Source organism: Tupaia chinensis, unplaced genomic scaffold (genome assembly GCF_000334495.1).
Source record: "Tupaia chinensis unplaced genomic scaffold, TupChi_1.0 Scaffold145860_1, whole genome shotgun sequence".
Taxonomy (NCBI): Eukaryota; Metazoa; Chordata; class Mammalia; order Scandentia; family Tupaiidae; genus Tupaia; species Tupaia belangeri.
Window position 1 is genome coordinate 1,388,656 of NW_006205718.1, and position 17,932 is coordinate 1,406,587.

Sequence of the window (17,932 nt, forward strand, 5' to 3'; positions counted from 1 at the left end):
ATTCTACACTTCCTTCAAGGTATCACTCTAATGTCTCCTGCTCCATGTGACCTCACTCTGACTCCCTGGAATCAGAAAGTTAGGATTAATTACTCTCTCCTCAGACTTTGATCACAACATTGTATTTGATTTGGGTCCCTATAGCAGCCTTGCAATAAAAGCATTGTTAGCTTTTGGACATATCTCTGTCCAAAAGCCCCTACCCTGCTTGCCCTCACCAGGTGCCTTTGAGACCCTCCTAGTGGTCTCAGCATTGACCCAGCACATGGTGATGGTTTCCAGAGGATGCCCAGCCAGGTGGCAATCTGTGATGCTCTAAGGGGCATTGCTTGCTTTCAGAAGAGGAGCCTTGAGCTGTGGGGCTGGCTGGTGGGAAGCATGTGTCAGGGCAAGACGCTGGCAGACAGGGCTGAGTGGTGGGCCCATACTTACTTGGCATAGGCTTTCTCCAGCAGGCAGGGCCAGAATTCTTGGTTGTCTTTGCGAGGACCCACAAAGAGGCAGACATTGCCCATGACAGGCAGGCGGGCACCCCCCACCCCTTCCACCCACTGGCCACACTGCCAGAACTAGAAGAGAGACAAGCCTTAGTAGAGCTAGAAAGAGATAAGAGAGAGAGAAGCACCCACAACAAGCTCAGTCTTATCAGGGCAACAGGAAGCTCTTGGACCCCAAGCCCAAGCCAAAAAATAATCCTTGTTACAATATGGCCTACATCATGGAAAAATAAATTCCCTCCAAGAGCAAAACCTGGAGGAGTCTGCACTGCTGAGTAGGGGACAGGCATGTCATCGCCACTGGCAGATGGAGAAAATGAGTCACGGACCAAGTCAGTCAAGGAAAATACAGGCATGGAGGAAGGAGACGTGGGTTCTGGTTTGACTTTGCTACTAACTCTGGCCTTCGTTGGGCAAGTACTTTGTGAACTTCAAAGACACATACATGACAGACTCTCTAGGCACTTCTTGCACATGAACCAGCAATAGGAGGAGCCTACAGTGAATAACAAAGCAGCATGGTAGATACAGGGCTATAACGAAGGAGGAGGGTCTGCCAGTAGCTGGGAACTAGAGGAGGAGGCAGGAGTTAGGCAGGTGGCAAGGAGCTAGGGAGGGCACAGATGATGGTAACGACAGAGTGGGCAAAGGCCTGGAGGCAGAGGGACGTGGATGCTCAGGAGGACTGAATAGTTACAGCCTCGCTCTGGGCCTCATGAGCCATCCTCTTGTCAAGCTGGCCCTGCCGTTTGAGCAGCAGAAATGAAACTGGCTGGCGCTGCTACTGCTAAGAGCACAAATGAACCAGATGTTCCTCTCCAAAACAGACTGTTTTAATCTTTAGCATTCAACTCTAAATGGTTCACCCGGGGACATGGCCAAATGAGGATAATTCATAACAAAGCCAGCCTTTTGGAGTTTCTTTGCTGGCCTTCCCTGTGCTATGTAAGCAGCAGGGCTTCCAGCTTCAGACCGGAGGCTGGATTAAGGCAGATCTCTGCCAGGTGGGCTTCCAGGAAAGCTGGGTGAATGTGTTTTCATCCACATGGCCTTTTCACAGCTGGATAGCCCAGATGTTGGGCTGTCACTTCCAGCTGAGGATGTACTTTCAGAGTAGAGATGGAGACTGAGACAGAGATGTCAGCGGATACAAACCAAAAGAGATGTTTTTATAGTCATTAATGAGCCTGTGCACTGCGCCAGGTCCTGCACAGCTGTGAGCCCATGTTCCTGTTGCACTAAGCAGTGACACATAGGTCGTGAGGAGAGAGGCAACAAGGATGCTCTTAGGAGAGAGATTATAAATGAATGAAGCACCGAGGAAAGCTAATCTCAGCTCCTGGAAGGGGGGGGGCATGTGCCAGAAGGACATCTGGATTTTGAGTTTAATTGGATAGCAACGTGTAGCAGACAGCATTCAATAGGCAGAATTGTGCTTGAATTCTGGCTTTTTTTTTTTTTTTTTCATCACCCAAAGAACAGATGTTGAGCCTGACAATTAATTCACTATGACTCTGTTTCCTTATGTGTCAAATGGGGGTAAGGGTGAGAACTGCATCCTAGGCTACAATTGGCATCAGATGAGATAGCGAGATTACAGTTTTCAGAATAGGAACTGTTTTTCAATGATCATTTTATTCAGCACCTAGGACAGTGCCTACCTCACATGAGGCCGTGAATCAGTTCCAGCTTGAATGAGCTCCTCTGGTTAGTTCCATCTTGGGAGTCACCCTTGCCCCTATCTTCTCATGCTAGTGATGCTGACTAATACTGAGACTGCTGATCTCAGAAAAGATGAAAAAGGCTTGATTGGTTGTCAGGAGTAAGACCACAAGCCTGCATTTTACATCTTTAGGTGAGGAGGGCTGGCATTTGGATAATATTTGTAGTCTCCAAGAACTATGCTGGTGCAATTTTGCCAATACCTGAGGAAGCCAGAAATATTCTGGGCAAAGCATGGAGGTCCCCAAGCACTGTCCAGAGAGTTCTGCCTGAGCCATTCTCAAGGATGAGAAGATATCTAGAGGGCAGTACTGCAGCTGCAGCTGAGAAACTGTGAGACTTCACTTACCACCCAACAAAGCACAGTGTTTCTTGCCTGGATCTTAGCTGTCTTAACTTAAGTAACTCCCACCAACCCTGGAAGCCCTGGGTGAGCTCAGACACAGCTCAATTTGAAATTCTCTAGCTCACTCCTCAGAGTGGTCCTTGGACCAACAGCAGGAACATCACCTGGGTGCCTGTCAGAAAACCTAGTTTGTACATAGCTGAACTTCAGGAGATAGGAACAGGGTAACAGAGGAAGCCCCAAAATAACAGGGAAACTTAGCTGAGCAGAAATGTACAGGTCTTCAGATTGAAAAAGTTCACAGGATTCCAGGCAAGATTAATTTTTAAAAAGCACACATCTGGGTATATTCTAGAGAAATTTCTGAGCTTCAAGAGGAGAGAGAGTTTCTTATAGACTTTCAGTTTGAAAGAAAATGCTACATACAAAGTCAAGAGAATAGATTACCTTCAGATTTTTCTTCTGTGACATTGGGAGCTACATGTCAATGGGACAATGTTTACAGACTTTTGAGGAAAAGGAATGTGATCCAAGGATTCTAAACCTAACCAAAATATCATTCTTAAGTGACAGCAAATGAAAAAAAATGCTCATATATTCTGAGGAAATTATTCAAGGAACTATTTCTATCTAATGAGGGCTGAATTAAAATATTAAAGAGAAGTGAAGGGTGGAAGAATCAGCAAACAATGAGTTTTAAATAATATTTGTATAAAAAACATACCTTTAACACAGTGAAAATGAGGGTGAACTTAAAAGGTTGATCAAAGACATAATGAAAATGTAAGTAACAGGAAACTAGGGTGGCAATATGAATAGGAGATAAAGAGGAATTCAAGAAGCATTACACATAACAAATAGGGATACTATGTACATTTCATCCTACCAAGAAGATAACAAGATAATAGACCTTCAATCACCAAATGATACAGCAAGACAATTACAAAACCAGAATATCTGAAAGCATAAGAAGAATTCTCCAAATGATACTACAGGGAGGAACTTCAATTTATCTCTGTTACAATTTGACGAATCTAGGAGTCAAACTGCACAATGCAATATGACCACACTTCATGGAGGGAGTTGTGTTTTCTTCTCTCACTTTCTCAGTCTCTCTGTTTCTCTCTGATGAGTGCACATGCCTGATTAAAACAAAATAAAACCTCAAAAGAAAAAGAATAAAAAGAATAATGAAAGTCAAAAGTCGAGTTGTTAAGAAAACAAAGGCAATATAATCGATTGGATTATGAAGAGCTATATTAAGGGAAAGAAAAGGAAAAATAAAAATAAAATGCTGGGATTGAGAAAGTAGGTTTAGCCACAGATTATGGGATTAAATTAATGATCAAATATGAGCAACTCCATGATTTAGAGCAATACACTCAAAAATATGGAAGAAAAAGTTGAGTTTCATTAACAAAGTATAAATTTCAAAAATTAACCTTCATGGAAATAAGAGACCCAAATAGAGCAAAAGCTACTGAATACATTCAAAGAGTGGAAGAAATCCCATTTAAAAAGGAAGCAGGTCCATAAATTCAACTATTGTCTATTTTACTTTCTAAGAAGAGATAATAAATGATTATCAACTATTATTTGAAATATTTCAAATTAAAGACAAGTATGTAAAGCTTGATCAGTTCATTAAAAAAAAAACTAGCATAACTCAACCATGATAAACGACTTTTACATATGATACAGGTACAAAAATTCAACTATAATTTTCAGCAAAGAGAGTCTGATAAAATACCCAAAGGATAGCATAGGAAAAAGTACACTGCAAAAATCAAGAGAAGACAGGATTTTTCTCTTATCACTTTTATTAAAAATTGTGCAGTTCTAACTGATATGAAAGGTAAAAGAGCAAAAAATTTGTTTTACAAATACTAAAAGGAGAGATAAAATCGTCTTTATTTGCAGATAATATTCTTAGATAACTAAAATAATTCAGATTCTGCTAATGAAAAAAATTAAACCTAACAAAAGAGTTGGCTAAAGTTGCTAGATACAGTTTAATATGTAATAAGTAGTAGATTTTCTCCTTTTTGGCAACAACTAGTTAGAAATGAGGGGGAAGAAAACATTTGAATTAGCTACAATGTAACATATTTGAGAATAAATTTACCAAGAAGAATATAGCACCACTATGACAACATAACTATAACATTTTATTGAAAGACATAAACCTAGTTCTGAATAAATAGAATGATATACATGTTTCTGGAAAGGAATAATTAAAATAATAAAAATGTAATTTTTCTAAATTAATACATAAATTTAATGCTGCTCCATTCCACATCATAGTGGCTTTTCTTTCTAATTAGACAAAATGATTTTTAAAATTTTCATGGAAGAATAAATGTGCAAGAATTACCAAGATATTTTTGAGAAAAGAATAATGAATAATGAAGAACTTATCCTACCAGATGTTGCAACTTCCTATAAAGCTACTGTAATCAAAATAACACAATATGGCACAGGAATAGACACAGACACAAAAGTCAATGCTGGAACCAGTACGTGGTGAAGTGGTTAAGGCACTGAACTCTCACATAGCTGACTATAGTACGGTTTGAGTCCTGGACCTGCTGGCTTGCTTTTTCAATGCCCCCTTTCTTTCTGTCTTTCTCTGGTCAAATTAAAAAAATAAATAAATAGAATGAATAAATAATTTTTAAAATAAGTTAATGATAGTTACAGGGTTCTTGCCATGGTTTGCATGTGTCCCCCAAATTCCTATGTTGGAAATTTACCCCCTAATGCAAGGTAGTGGGACCTTATAAAAGGTGACCGTGTCATGGGAGTGAAGCCCTTATGGAAGTGGGTTTGTTGCAGTGAAAGTAGGTTGTTGTAAAAGGGAGTCTACACCTTGTGCTATCTTTGTGTCATTTGCTTGTTCACCCTGTGATATCTTTGCCATGGGATAAGGCCTTGCAGATGCTGGCACCCTGCCCTTGGACTTCCCAGCCTCTAGAACTATTAGCCAAATAAGTTTCTATTGTTTATAAATTCTAGTCTGAAACATTTAGTTGTAATAGCAAAAAATGGACTAAGGCAGTTTTTGACCCATGACTCTTCTTTTGCTAATTGTTTTGGCCATTTATGTTTATGTACGTAGAAACATAAATAAAATGCATCTTTCCTATGTATTGTCAGATGACATGCTCAAATCCTTTTTTGGATGTAAGCAAGCAAGGTAACTAACATTGGAGTGTCACTTCTATCTCAGGCTGCCGGTCTAAAATAATCAAGACTTTTGCCTCCCTTGTGCTCTCAGAGAAGCCTAGTCCCATTATAGAAAGAGTATTGCATTGGCACACATACTCGGAAACGGAAAATTCCTGCATACTGGTGTGAAAAGCTTTGGTCCATCAGGATCTTCTGCAGACACTGAGGGTTCTGTGTCAAGGAGCCCAGTGCTGCAAGGAACCAGCAGTCTCCTGTGAAGGGATAGAGGCAGTAAGACGTCAGCTTGGACCTGGTGGCTTGCTTTCTCATTTTCCCTGCCTGGAAACACCTAGAACCCCTACCCCATGATCCCATAGGTCCTTGCCAGCAGAGTCTGCACACCTCCATCTGAATAACGCACTGTTTTTCTCTGAGAGAGGAGAGCTTGAGGGAAAAGTCACTGGGGCCACTTTCAAGTAGGGTAGAGAAGAGGCAGTTAGTGGTTGTGGTGATGGTAATGGCAATGGGGCAGTGAAAAAGAACAGGGGCACAGCCGGACTTTGGCAGAACTGAGGGGTCAACATGGTCCAAGACGCAGTGATACTACCAGGCGAAGGCTAAGTATAGGTATAATTTGTAACATGGTATTGTGCAGCTTAAAGTCTGTTTTCAGAAGAGTTGCAGTTTTTGCTGTGTGCCCAACTCCTGTCTACTCTCCCTTCCCCAGGCAGTCAGTTCTGCCCTTCCACTCCTCGACTGCTCAGGGGGCAGGCGGTTCTCAGGGGGTTATCTTGTCCATATCTGGTACTTCCCAAGGATCTCCACTTCGGGCAGATGCTCCTGTTTACCTATCCACATCCTTCAGCTCTTAGCAGTTCCTTGTCTCTGTGGTCGTCTAGTGGGGATGGAGGAAGTCAAACAATCCTGGATTCTTATTGATTATGTGACATTAAGTAAATTATTTTATCTCTCAGGCTTTCCATTTCCCATGTATAAAATGGGCATGTTGCAAAGAATAAATGAGGTAGAAAATGTAAAACATCTAAGAAAGTCATTGAAGAAATTCAACAAATTTTTGTTTCTCTTTTACCTATCCTTCTTTCCTTTGCATCTTCCTGTCTCTGATGCTTCCTCCATACTCAATGCTTAGACTAAACTGTGTCTGTTTTCTCCTTTCCTTCAATAATTCCTCACTCCAAATGGCCCTCTACACTGATTGCTGAGCAGGCCATATCTGGGCATGGGAAAGTGGCTGTGGACAGCAAGACTGGATGCAACAATCCATCCACAGCAGTACTAAGGGGCTGGGCTCCTCAGATCTCACGGCCAAACGCTGTGGGAGACCACATCTCAGGTCCCTGTGCAGAGGTGTGACTCGGGTGCCAGCTCTGATCCCTTGGTAATAAAGGTATGGAGTTCTTACCTGCTGTTCCTTGTTGGATATCAAACCTGCTTGCACCTTCCAGTATGAAGTGAGGGGGCACCACTGACAACTCCTTAGGAAAGAGGAAGAAAATTATGAGCATATTTTATTCCTTTATGTCCCAGTGCAGTACTTAAGACATCATTCACTATGTCTTTGAGGGGTAGAGGTTAATACTTAAATAGGTGCTTAAAATCTGAGTTAGGAAAGTTCTTCTTCGTTCTTTGGATTTTACTGCTATCAGGATGGCAGGTATCAAAGGGGTGCGTATATAACTGACAAGACAGGCAATAAATGTGTGAGCAAACTGCACAGAGAGAGAACATAAACAAGGACGGGGCTCCTTCTATCAAAGAATCAGCCATTCTGGTCCCAGTAAGTCAGAGTTTTATTAAGAGGTAATAAACAAACAAAAATGAATGGGGTCCATTACAGGAGATGTTTATAAACATAATAAAGACTACAGCTTTTCAACACGAAGTTTTTCTTGTGAAATAGCATATCTGAGAAAATAGCTGAGGCAGTCTGGATTCCTGGTTCAGGTCCAGCCATGTGCTGTAAGGATACTCAGTGCATACTACTCAGATCTTTGTCCCTCCCTTTGCTAACTCACAGACTGAGTCTACAAGGCCCCATTCTCCAGTCTCAGATAGTGTTACTCAATGCCCCATCCTTTGCCAACCTCCAACAGCTACAGAACAGGGGGTACTAAGAGATTCTTCAGTGCTGCCATGTCTGGAGAGAATGTTGGGAACTCTCAGTAGACCTGAGGATTTTGAGAGCACCTGAAGGGTATCCCCAGGTGTTTTGCAGATACATTGCCCTGAAGATCTAACTCCTGTCCTAGTGCTAGCTAGGACTCTATATTTGCCCCTCCTAAGAGCCCAGATTATTATCCTTGGGGTTCTCTCTGTGCAGCTGTTCCTGGATTTCCATTGTATGACTTTGCATAATTTGGTAATTGTTCCTGTATTGTTTCTTTTCATGGTGACAAATAAGTCCCCAGAGTGCAGAGCTGAAAAGTGGAAATGGATTCATTTGCTCAACAACCATTAGTGTACAGATTGTGTGCCTTGTAGAACCCACCAGCCCTTACAACTGCCGAGTTTCCTGGTGGAGACGTAGACTAGGGCAAACAAAGGTGTGTCCCTCAGCAAACACATCACCCCAGCTGAGGGCCTCCTCCCACCACATCAATTTTTACTGCTTTCTCAACAAATATCTGGCCCCTTAGATACCAGGAGAAATGCATTCAGGTCCAGTCCTTCCAGAGGAAGAGGAACCTGGGGGGGGGTGGGCATCACATTTGACATCCCTCACTAAAGTCACGGCTGAGAAGAATTTGGGAGTCCTCCCCCACATGAACAAGTAGGGTGTGTGCACAGGGCCTAAGAACCAGTTTCAAAATAGCTTGGGGCACTTCCACAGCCTTTCATTATCCCCTTTCTTTTACTGGAAGAAGGAACTAATAGATCTCAGAGGATGCCTGCTGTTGTGAACCAGAATGCTCAATATCCTCCACTCACAGGGATTAAAGAAGAAGGTAGAGGCCATGGAGCTTGGGACCAGGAACAAAGACAACTTTGCTCAGTTTTCTTGACCCACAGCCACAACCATTCCTTGTTAAGATCCTGCTGATCTCTCTCTGGGGAAATCCCAGGGGAAGGTTGTGCATTCTTGGAGTCCTTGTAGGCAGACCTGGTAAAGAATCCTGTCCTGACATTTCTTCCTGGATGACCCTGAGACTTCAAGGAATTTCTTTTACCTAACCACAGTTTCCTCATGTGTAAAATGGGAACAAGAACAGAAAATGTCAGGAGATTGGGAGAATCAAATGATAAAACGATTGAGGTGGTGGATGACCGCCATTTATGAAATGCTCGGTGAGAGATAAGTGCTCTATTCCTGGACTGTTTCCACCTGGCTCCCAACAGCCTTGCATAGCAGGACTAGTCCTTCCATTTTACAAGTGAGGAAAGATGTGAAATACATAATGCAGCATTTGGCAGAGTACACGTGTTCAGTCAATATTGATTCCCTTCTCCTGTAATATTAGCAAAATTTAAAAAGCTATATTCTCAGACAAGCTAGTGATGTGGTGGATCCCACACTACTGACAGTAAAGTTCAAACCTGGACCAGGTGAGTTGAAAAACACACCAGGCACATGTGCATGTGTGCCCGAAATCCTGAGAGGAGAATGGAGGGGAAGTAATGGCCATGTGGACATCCCCCCTTAGGAGGGGCGCTTTCTCATTTTCTCTCTCTCTTTCTCTCTCTGTCTGGCAAGCACATGTACTCTATAGAAAATTTTTAAAAAATTAATTTATATATAAAAGAAGGCATATACTCACAGATAAACCCATAGCCTCAGATGCATTTATTACTAAAGAAGATGAAATAAAAATGTGAATTAAGCTGTCAACTCATAGATCTTAGAAAGGAAAAGACCAAAAAAGCCTTAAAAACATAGGAGGAAGGAAGTGACAAAGGATAATAAATTATAAAAGAAACCAGAAAGACAAAATTTAATAAAGAAAATAAATTGCTCTATTTGGAGGAGGAGTTTGCCATATATATAACCTTCAGTAAACATAGTAGAGAAACCCAGATAAAATTAAAAATAAAAATGGAGTTTAGAAATACAAAAATGTGATGTAAAATTTTATGATAATTAAAAATACTGATGATTTTCAGACAAAAATTAACATGGCTAAAAATGACTCAAATTAGTAAATAACCTGAAAAGACCAATAACCATGAGAGGTTATAACCAATAACCTTGAACTACCCTTATGAGGGTAGTTCAAAGTTATTAAAAACTATCTTTGATTTTTTCACACACTACATGCCTGCTCTGAAAAACTGTATTGTAGGCCATAAAGATGTATGACAATGAAATGTAAATAAGAAAATATAAAATAAATTAGATGAAATCATTAAGAAAAAAAGAGGATCTCTAATATTCCTTACAGGCTCTTAGGTACATATAACCTCCCTGCTGCATTCTCTCAAACTTTCAGGGAATGAACGATTTCTGTCATTTACAGTCTCAGTATTTTTTTAAAAGAATCCTGTCATTATTAAGGAGCCAGCATAACCTTGATACTCAATGTGAAAGAAATATACACACATACCAGGCTTATTTTGACTAATCTATTATCATCAAGTAGGTGTTATGAAAATGCAGAATGCAAGGATGGTTTTATATCAGGATGCATAAGAATATGAAATAGCACTTACATGGGCAGAAGGAGAAAAATATGTATTCTTTCAACAGGTACTATGAAGGTATTTGCTAAACACACTGGATTTTATGATTTACCAAAACAATGAAAGTTAAAATTTAAAAACAAAAATTTTAGCTAATTAGGAATAGAAAGATATTTTGTAAAGTTTATAGGTATATTTCTTTTCATGGAAGAGAGAGACAAGCACCCTCAATAGCGTCTTACAGACACCATGACCCTCCCCTCAGCCATCCCAGTTAGCCAGGATTGTGGGCATGTGCACACACAGCTGTTGCATACAAGTTGACTCTTGAACTAAACCCTAATATTTTATATGGCTTCTGCACTGCAGAGTAGTGCGCTATTGCTGTGCCACTATAGCTGGGTCAGAATAGAAATATTACTGTGATGAAAATTAAGTGGTAATTATTTCAAATCTAAAGTAGATAGTCAATGTCAACTCTGTGGGTAAACACTGGAGTAATTTATATTAAAGATGGACACAAAACCAGCACCTGTCTTTCCTGTCCTCTAAAGCTGCCTATACCCTGCCTCTGGACATTAGAGCCATAATAGACCATCTAGAAGGAGGAAAGGTAGGAAGGGATTGAAATAATACCCAGAAGCATTTTAGTCTGCCATGTTGACTTCCTCAGACAAGACCCTTATGTACAGATGCCTGAGAGGATGGGACAGCTCTGGCACTAGGCAGGTCACCTGTTAGTAGGTGGGCCAGGCACATCAGAGCAGTGGTGGAGTCAGTGTGATCTCATCCTCATTCAGATTCAGGCTGAACTACCAGCAGTGGGCAGAGTCTGTCCTAGTTGTGACTCAGAATCACCTGGCAGCTTTACAGACACAGAGCAACTTTGATTTAGTAGGTGAGTCAGAGGTAGAATTCGAGATGCAAACAGCTCTTCAGGTGATTTGAGGCCCCACCAAGGTGAGGGAGCAGGTTCAGAGAAGTTGAGGGATTTGTTCCAGACCACACAGATGACATGTTGCGAATCTGGCAGTCTGCCTCCATAGCACCTTGCTCTTCACCTCTGACCACACCAGCAGTCAAAGTCTTCACAACTCAAATGTTTTCTGATTCTGTGAGACAAGACTGGGTTTTCAAGGGCTCTGACACATCCACTAGTACAGAAGCTGTGGTGGTCAATTTTGTGTCAACCTACCTGGATCAGATATTTGACTAAACATTTTTTCTGAGTGTCTGTGAGGATGTTTCTGGACAATAATAGTTGTGGTTTTTTGTTCGTTTTGTTTTTAAGACAAAGTCTGGCTATGTTCGAATCCCTTCTAAGCCTCCCATTTGGGATTCTTTTTCTGACATGATCTCATTAAGTTGCCCAGACCACCCTTAAGCCTGTGATCCTTCTGCCTCAACCTCTTGAATTGCTGGGATTATGCCAAACCTTTAGGGTGGGTCAGAATTGAACCTGGACCTCCCATGTGGTCCCAGCCTGCAGAGGAGAGTGGGAATTTTGCTATGGGATTCTTAGCCCTCCAATCAGGACTTAATGACACCACTGGCTTTCCTGGGTCACCAGATGGCATGAGATTTCCCAGCCTCCATAAACACATGAGCCAACCCCCCATAATAAATTCTCATAATAAATGCATCAATAGGATGTATACTAAGAGATATATGCAAATATATCAATAGGATTATGTTTGTATATATGAATGCATGTTATCTTTCTGTTATAATAGGTATGTCAGAGGCTCCTATAATACAAGAGCTCTGGAATTGGAATACATCCTCTCTGAAGTGGTACGAAACCAGTCACTCTTCTCCAGTTGTTTCTGGAGGTGTCTCTTCAAATGTGACAGCACTTCATGTATTCCTGTATTGTCCTCAAAGGCTGTTCATGTGCTTCTCCAGACTGTGTGCTGCTCTTGAGCGAGAGAATCCTGTTTAGCATCTTGGCATTCAGCCCTTTCAGACAGCAGCCAGGGTTCAGGCTGGCACAGGTGGTAATGTCACTCCCTTTTTTATTTTTGCCTGAGGGCTTTGGTTTATTGGCATCAAAGTTCTTTGGCTCAGTGGCAATTGTCTGTTGGCATAGTCACTTTCTGCCACCTTCTATTACCTGTTGCCTTATGGTATATCTTCACAACCTAGTCTACATTCATCTCTCTACTTTGTTAACCTCTTTCTTTCCTGAAAAATAAGTCTTGGTCCCAAGGTGAGTCATTTCTGTGAATGATTCTTTCTGAAACTGCTCTGGCTGCATAGAGGGTGAAAATTGTTGCCTAGGTAAGTGATGGTTCACCTTGGATGGCCACAGGCCAGAATCCACAATGAGGCTGTGTGCTGAGCTTTGAGTACCCATTAGGTATCACGTTTTGGGCACATAGCTCATTCTGCAATTCAGAAGTGGGTGTTTTTCACTGTAGAATGGGGGCAAAGATGAAATAGTAATTTCTAATACAATACACATTGTTGACTGCCATGAAGATCTACCATCTACAATTCTGTACTGTCCAATGTGGTAGCCATGAGTTATATATGGATACTTAAATATAAATTAATTTAATTAAATTAACACTTCAATCCTTTAGTTGCAGCCACATTCCAAGGACTCAATAACCATAGGTGACTAGTGGCTATTATATTGAAGAGTGCAGAAATAACGTTGTTATCATCTCAGAAAGTTCTATCAGACAGTGCTGATATGTTTAATAGGGATAGTAGTATTACCTACTTCACAGGACTGTTGCGATAATTAAGTGAAATATTAACATAATACTGAACATATGTATATGCTTGATAAATGGGATTTATTATTATCCATGAGATAAAAATTTTTCTAAAAGAGAGCCAAATTTAGTCCAGGGGAATATCACACAGATACTCTGTGTATAAGTGTAATTCTTAGCTTTGTCTCTTGCTGAGATGAGGAGCTACAAGAAGCACTGAGACTGATGAGGAATGGGGTCCTCTCAGTGCCATTTGCTTGGTGCACAGTTAGGCTATTTCAGAACCTGACTGAGGGGCCATAAATTTCTTATACAAAGATAAAAGAGAGAGAAGAAGGTGAAGGTGGCTCTACCTCAAACTTTCAGCAGCAAAATGAATTAGGTTAATTGTTAAAAGAAGGAAAGGGAAGAGGAAGGAAAGGGTAAATGAAAAGGGAGATAGAGGAACAGAGATTTATAGGATTTAAAACAACTTTTATGTGCCAAGAATAGTAAGTTGAGCTTGGTTTTCATGTCTGACTCTTGGGCTGTTGTTGAACCTACCAAGCCAAGATGAATACTTGAGGTAGAATGTCTATGGTGGTTTAGCAGTTGCCCGGAGTATGGAGTTTCCCAATTGTCTAGAAAAAATTGTAATGTGGAGGTGGCCTAAGGAACCTTGGTACCACCTTGCCCATTATATGACTGAAGTTTAAGGCATGCCGATCCGAACTCTAGACAGGCATAGAGCAGGGTGTACACTGGGAGGCAACTTTCTCAAAGTAGTGATAGGAAACCAAACATGAGAATAAAGACATTTCCCACATTGTCGGTCAGCATCCCCTTAGTCCCCCTTTCCCAATGGCTTTCTCTGTACCACATTTCTCCTGAAAGTGCTGGCTGAAACTGGCCAAGGACTGAAGCTGAGAAATCTGGACCATGAAAGCCAGGAATTCTAGGGGATAGCTCTAAGGTTTCTACCCTATAGCATCCCTCCCAAATGAATCACAGTAACAAGAGCTAATGTTTAGTAAGTGCTTATGATGTGCTAGACATTGTTCTAAGTACTGTATTAATTTTTCCCTTAAAATAACTATATGTGGTACAGGTACTTTTTTATCCTCATTCTCTTTCACCTAAATATTGGAAAGGAATGTTGAACATAGACAGAAAGGTCTACTTCAGAGAGAGTTCGATTCCTGGTTACCAATGAGGTAGGAGATTCTATTGGTGAATAAAATATTATTATTGGCAAGCAGAATAAAGCATACTATTTTTATGAGCTCTTAAGGAGTATAATGTAGGCCTAGCTTTTGTGGCATAGTCAGGAGCATACCAACCTGCAGTTCTGGAAGCCACATTCATGGGCTTAGATCCTGGCCCCATCAACCTGAAACAGGCAGGGTGCACACACACATGTTCAAGATCCTGACAAACTGGAGGGCTGGGAGAAGGGATTATGGCATGACCAAATCCTGTGGAAGATGCTTCTCTTTCACATGTGCTTCTTAAATGTGCTCTCTATCATGAATAAGATAAATAAACTTTTTTTTTTTTTTTAAAGGCAATACAGTATGGCACTTAGGATTCAGGTCTTAGAGCCAGACTCTAGGTTCAAATCTCAGCTCTACTGCCATCTTGCTGTATTACTTTGGTCCATTCATGCTACTTGGTTTTTGCTTCTCATCTGCACAACGGGGCCAATAAGGCCTCATAGAAGATTTGTTATGAGGATTCAATGATTCAAAGCAGTGAGGCAGATATTGACACATTGGACAGATACTTTATGGGATCTCATAGCCCCTTAATAGGAATCCTCAACAAACACCTTCTCTATATAACCTATCCTAGCTTTATTGAAAGTGCTCAGTAGAGTGCTTGTATTCAATCAGCACCCAGTAACAGTTGCTGATATTACAATTATTAGCTTACCAGACATTTCATTATTTTTCCTTGCTCTGGGTTCTACAGGCAGCTTTTAGAGATTGAACAGGGGGTTTAGGATCAGAATTCTCAAAGTGGTCCTTATCTAGGGTCTTTGCATCATCAGTAGCCTCAATGAGATTGTAAGAACATTGAGTCTGCTGAGAAATTTCCTGTAGAATTTCAAGCCCTAAAATTGAGATAGTTCTAGAAGGACCAACAGGGTTCACTTTGCTGCAAGGTGAAGTTAGTGGTCATCTGTGGTGGTTGGGGAAGTGAGAGTGCTTTGACCATTGCCCTGTAATATCTCCCTAATTTCATAGATGTTTGAAATTCTTCTATAGGTGAAAAAGCCTTTACAAGATTGAGAATGTAAATATAAAAGAGACAAGTGAAGTAATTATTTAAACACATCCTGTAGCATAAATGACTGACAGGAATTTTTTTTTTTGAGTGAACTGTAATAGGAAGGAAGAAAAAAATAGAGTCTGATGCTTGAGAATAAAGATTGATAGCCTGACAGATAGATTCTATTATGAAGGTGGAAGAGACCCTAAAAAGCAACTATCACAAGCTTCATACTCATTGTTTCCCATTTTTCAGATGAGTAGAATAAGGAATTATAAGGTAGTAATGTACTCAGTGTTAGAACCAGGTTAGAATCCATGGGTCCAGGGTCCTGGTTCATGCCCTAGCATCTTCCTGTTCCAGTAAGTGGATACAACACTGTAGCAAATGGACCAGACAAATGTCATTCTCCTTCCAGTTTGGTCTGGGCCATCTTTGAAGATCAGGTACCTTTTTGTGGAGGGGAGTTCTATGGCAAGCAGCACCCAGGGTTACAGAGCTGGCAGTGCTCCTAGGGGACTCACTCACCTGTGGTCGCTTCCACTCCAGGCTGGTGAGGTTTTTTCCCTGGAGCAACTTCTGGCCTATGGAAGAATCCATGGCAGGGAATGTCTCATCCTTAAACAGTCGGCCCCGGCTTAAGCAACGATCCCTCAAAGAATTAAAGTCCTGGTCTTTGAACTTGGTGACAGAGGTTTGAGCTAGAGACTCCTGGTTATGTGCCATGTGTCTTGGAAGAAGACTTCTACGGTTCTGTCCTTTTGGTGAGAGAAAAGAGAAATTTTTGGGGTTGAGACATCAAGTTCTCTGCATCATCAGATATGAGCCCTGAAAAGGCACTCTGACATCCTCCTTTTTATAAGTCAGGAGGACTGAGGCCCAGATCCTTGCTTTCTCTGGGGACACAGTTATTGGGGGAGACTCAGCTAGAGCTCAGACATCCTGACTCCCAAATCAGCTTTTAATACACTGTACTGAAGAGCACGTCAGTGTGTTTTCACATGTGTGAGAGGCTATGGGTCTATTTGAACATTTAATGAACATGTATTGAGCACTGACCTTGTGCCAGGCAGTCTTCTCAATGCTGGAAACCTACAGATAAATACAAAATGATCTTTATCCTCTAGGGGCTCATTATCAAGTGGGAAAGATAGATTAGACATTTCAACAGCTAGCTATCATTCAACAGAAATTATTCAATTAAACATGTGTACAAAGTCCTACAGACATAAAGAGGAGGAGTTGGAAACTGCCACAGAGGATCTGAAATGACTCTCCCATAGGTAGTGGCCTTTGAATTGGGCTTTGAAGGAAGAAGAATTTTCCGGGTAGAGAACTGGTAGATAGATTAGAAAAGATGCCTGCACAGTAAGTGCATGGAGGCTCAGAATTTGGGCTAGAACGGCCACTGGGAGTTGGAAGGAATGGAGAGACATTGAAGGGGTTAGTAGGGTGGGAGCTGGGATAGAGAACGTTCAAAGAGATAGTCGGAAAGGTAGGTTAGAAAGCTGGATTATGAAGTATTTGTACATTGCAAGCACTGCAAGGCCATTGGAGAGGTAGGCATAATCAGATCCCTATGTACGATGGTGCTACTGGGAGCAAGTGGAAGGCCATTCAGAGGGATAACCAGGGCCTGGAAACAGGGAGAGGCTAGGGGGTGCTACATTTGCCCACGGGAAAGATAGTCTGAAAGCATCAGTAGTAAATACAATGAAGAGGAGACAGATTTCAATGTGTGTCTGGATTAATTCATTGAAATTGAAATGGGAGATGGGAAGGAAGAAGAGAAAAAAAGAAAAGGCAGAGTAGTGAACGATCAAGTGAGTTTTGAAGTTTTGTTTCTGCTTTCATCACTCACCTACCAGATCTGTAAAATGGAGCTATTATTATTCAAGCTTTTTTTTTTTCTCTCCCTTTCTTCTCTACTCTTTTTGCCTCACTTTACAAGATATACAAAGGCAAAAGAGGTTTTGGCTATATTAATTAAGGGACTAAAATAAATTTAAAAGTTAACTTGATATTGAGGTTAAAAACTGTCTTGCTGCTAGGGTATCTCTTAGGTTAGTAAGAAGGAGGGCCCTGATAAACGTATCAGTTCAGCACAAAACCAGCAATGAAGCCTCATAAGGAAATTCATTCCTTCCTTCAAAATATTTCAGACCAGGGAAGAGTTCATGTGAAATGCATTGGGTTCATAATTAGGCTATGAAGTCAGCAGGAGGTACCATTGGGCGATGAGGTCTCTCTTCGCTCTGCTCAGTGTGTATGAATTGAATGGAATTCAGGCATCTCCTGAATCCTCTGCTGAGTTGGGGACCATCTCAGTCAGTTTCATTGCCATCATAAAATACCACAGGCTCAGGGGCAGAGACAACAGAATCCATTTTCTCACAATTCTGGGCCTAGATGTCTGTGAACAGGACACTTGCATATTCATGAGGCAGAAAGAGAAAGAAAAACCTCTCCTTCTTTCTTGTCCTAAAAGGCTACAGTCCTATTAGATTAGGCCCCACTTTTTTTTTTTTTTTTTAAATTTACATTTAATCATTGTTTACCTTTACCGTGTACAACATGGTTTTTTTCCCAGC

At 41.1% G+C, this 17,932-nt stretch overlaps 1 protein-coding gene across 3 annotated transcripts in view; it reads right to left on the reverse strand.

The window, feature by feature from the left end:
• Positions 1-17,932, reverse strand: part of CAPN13 (calpain 13) — an 86,417-nt gene that overhangs the window by 51,094 nt on the left and 17,391 nt on the right. For all 3 annotated transcript variants that reach the window (XM_027768310.1, XM_027768309.1, XM_027768308.1), the window contains 4 exons: positions 15,870-16,099; positions 7,157-7,229; positions 5,890-6,005; positions 433-569 (listed from right to left, as the gene is read on the reverse strand). In XM_027768310.1, the coding sequence (XP_027624111.1) occupies positions 433-569; positions 5,890-6,005; positions 7,157-7,229; positions 15,870-16,067 (524 nt within the window). In that variant the 5' untranslated portion in view covers positions 16,068-16,099. The remainder of the gene's footprint in view (positions 1-432; positions 570-5,889; positions 6,006-7,156; positions 7,230-15,869; positions 16,100-17,932) is intronic.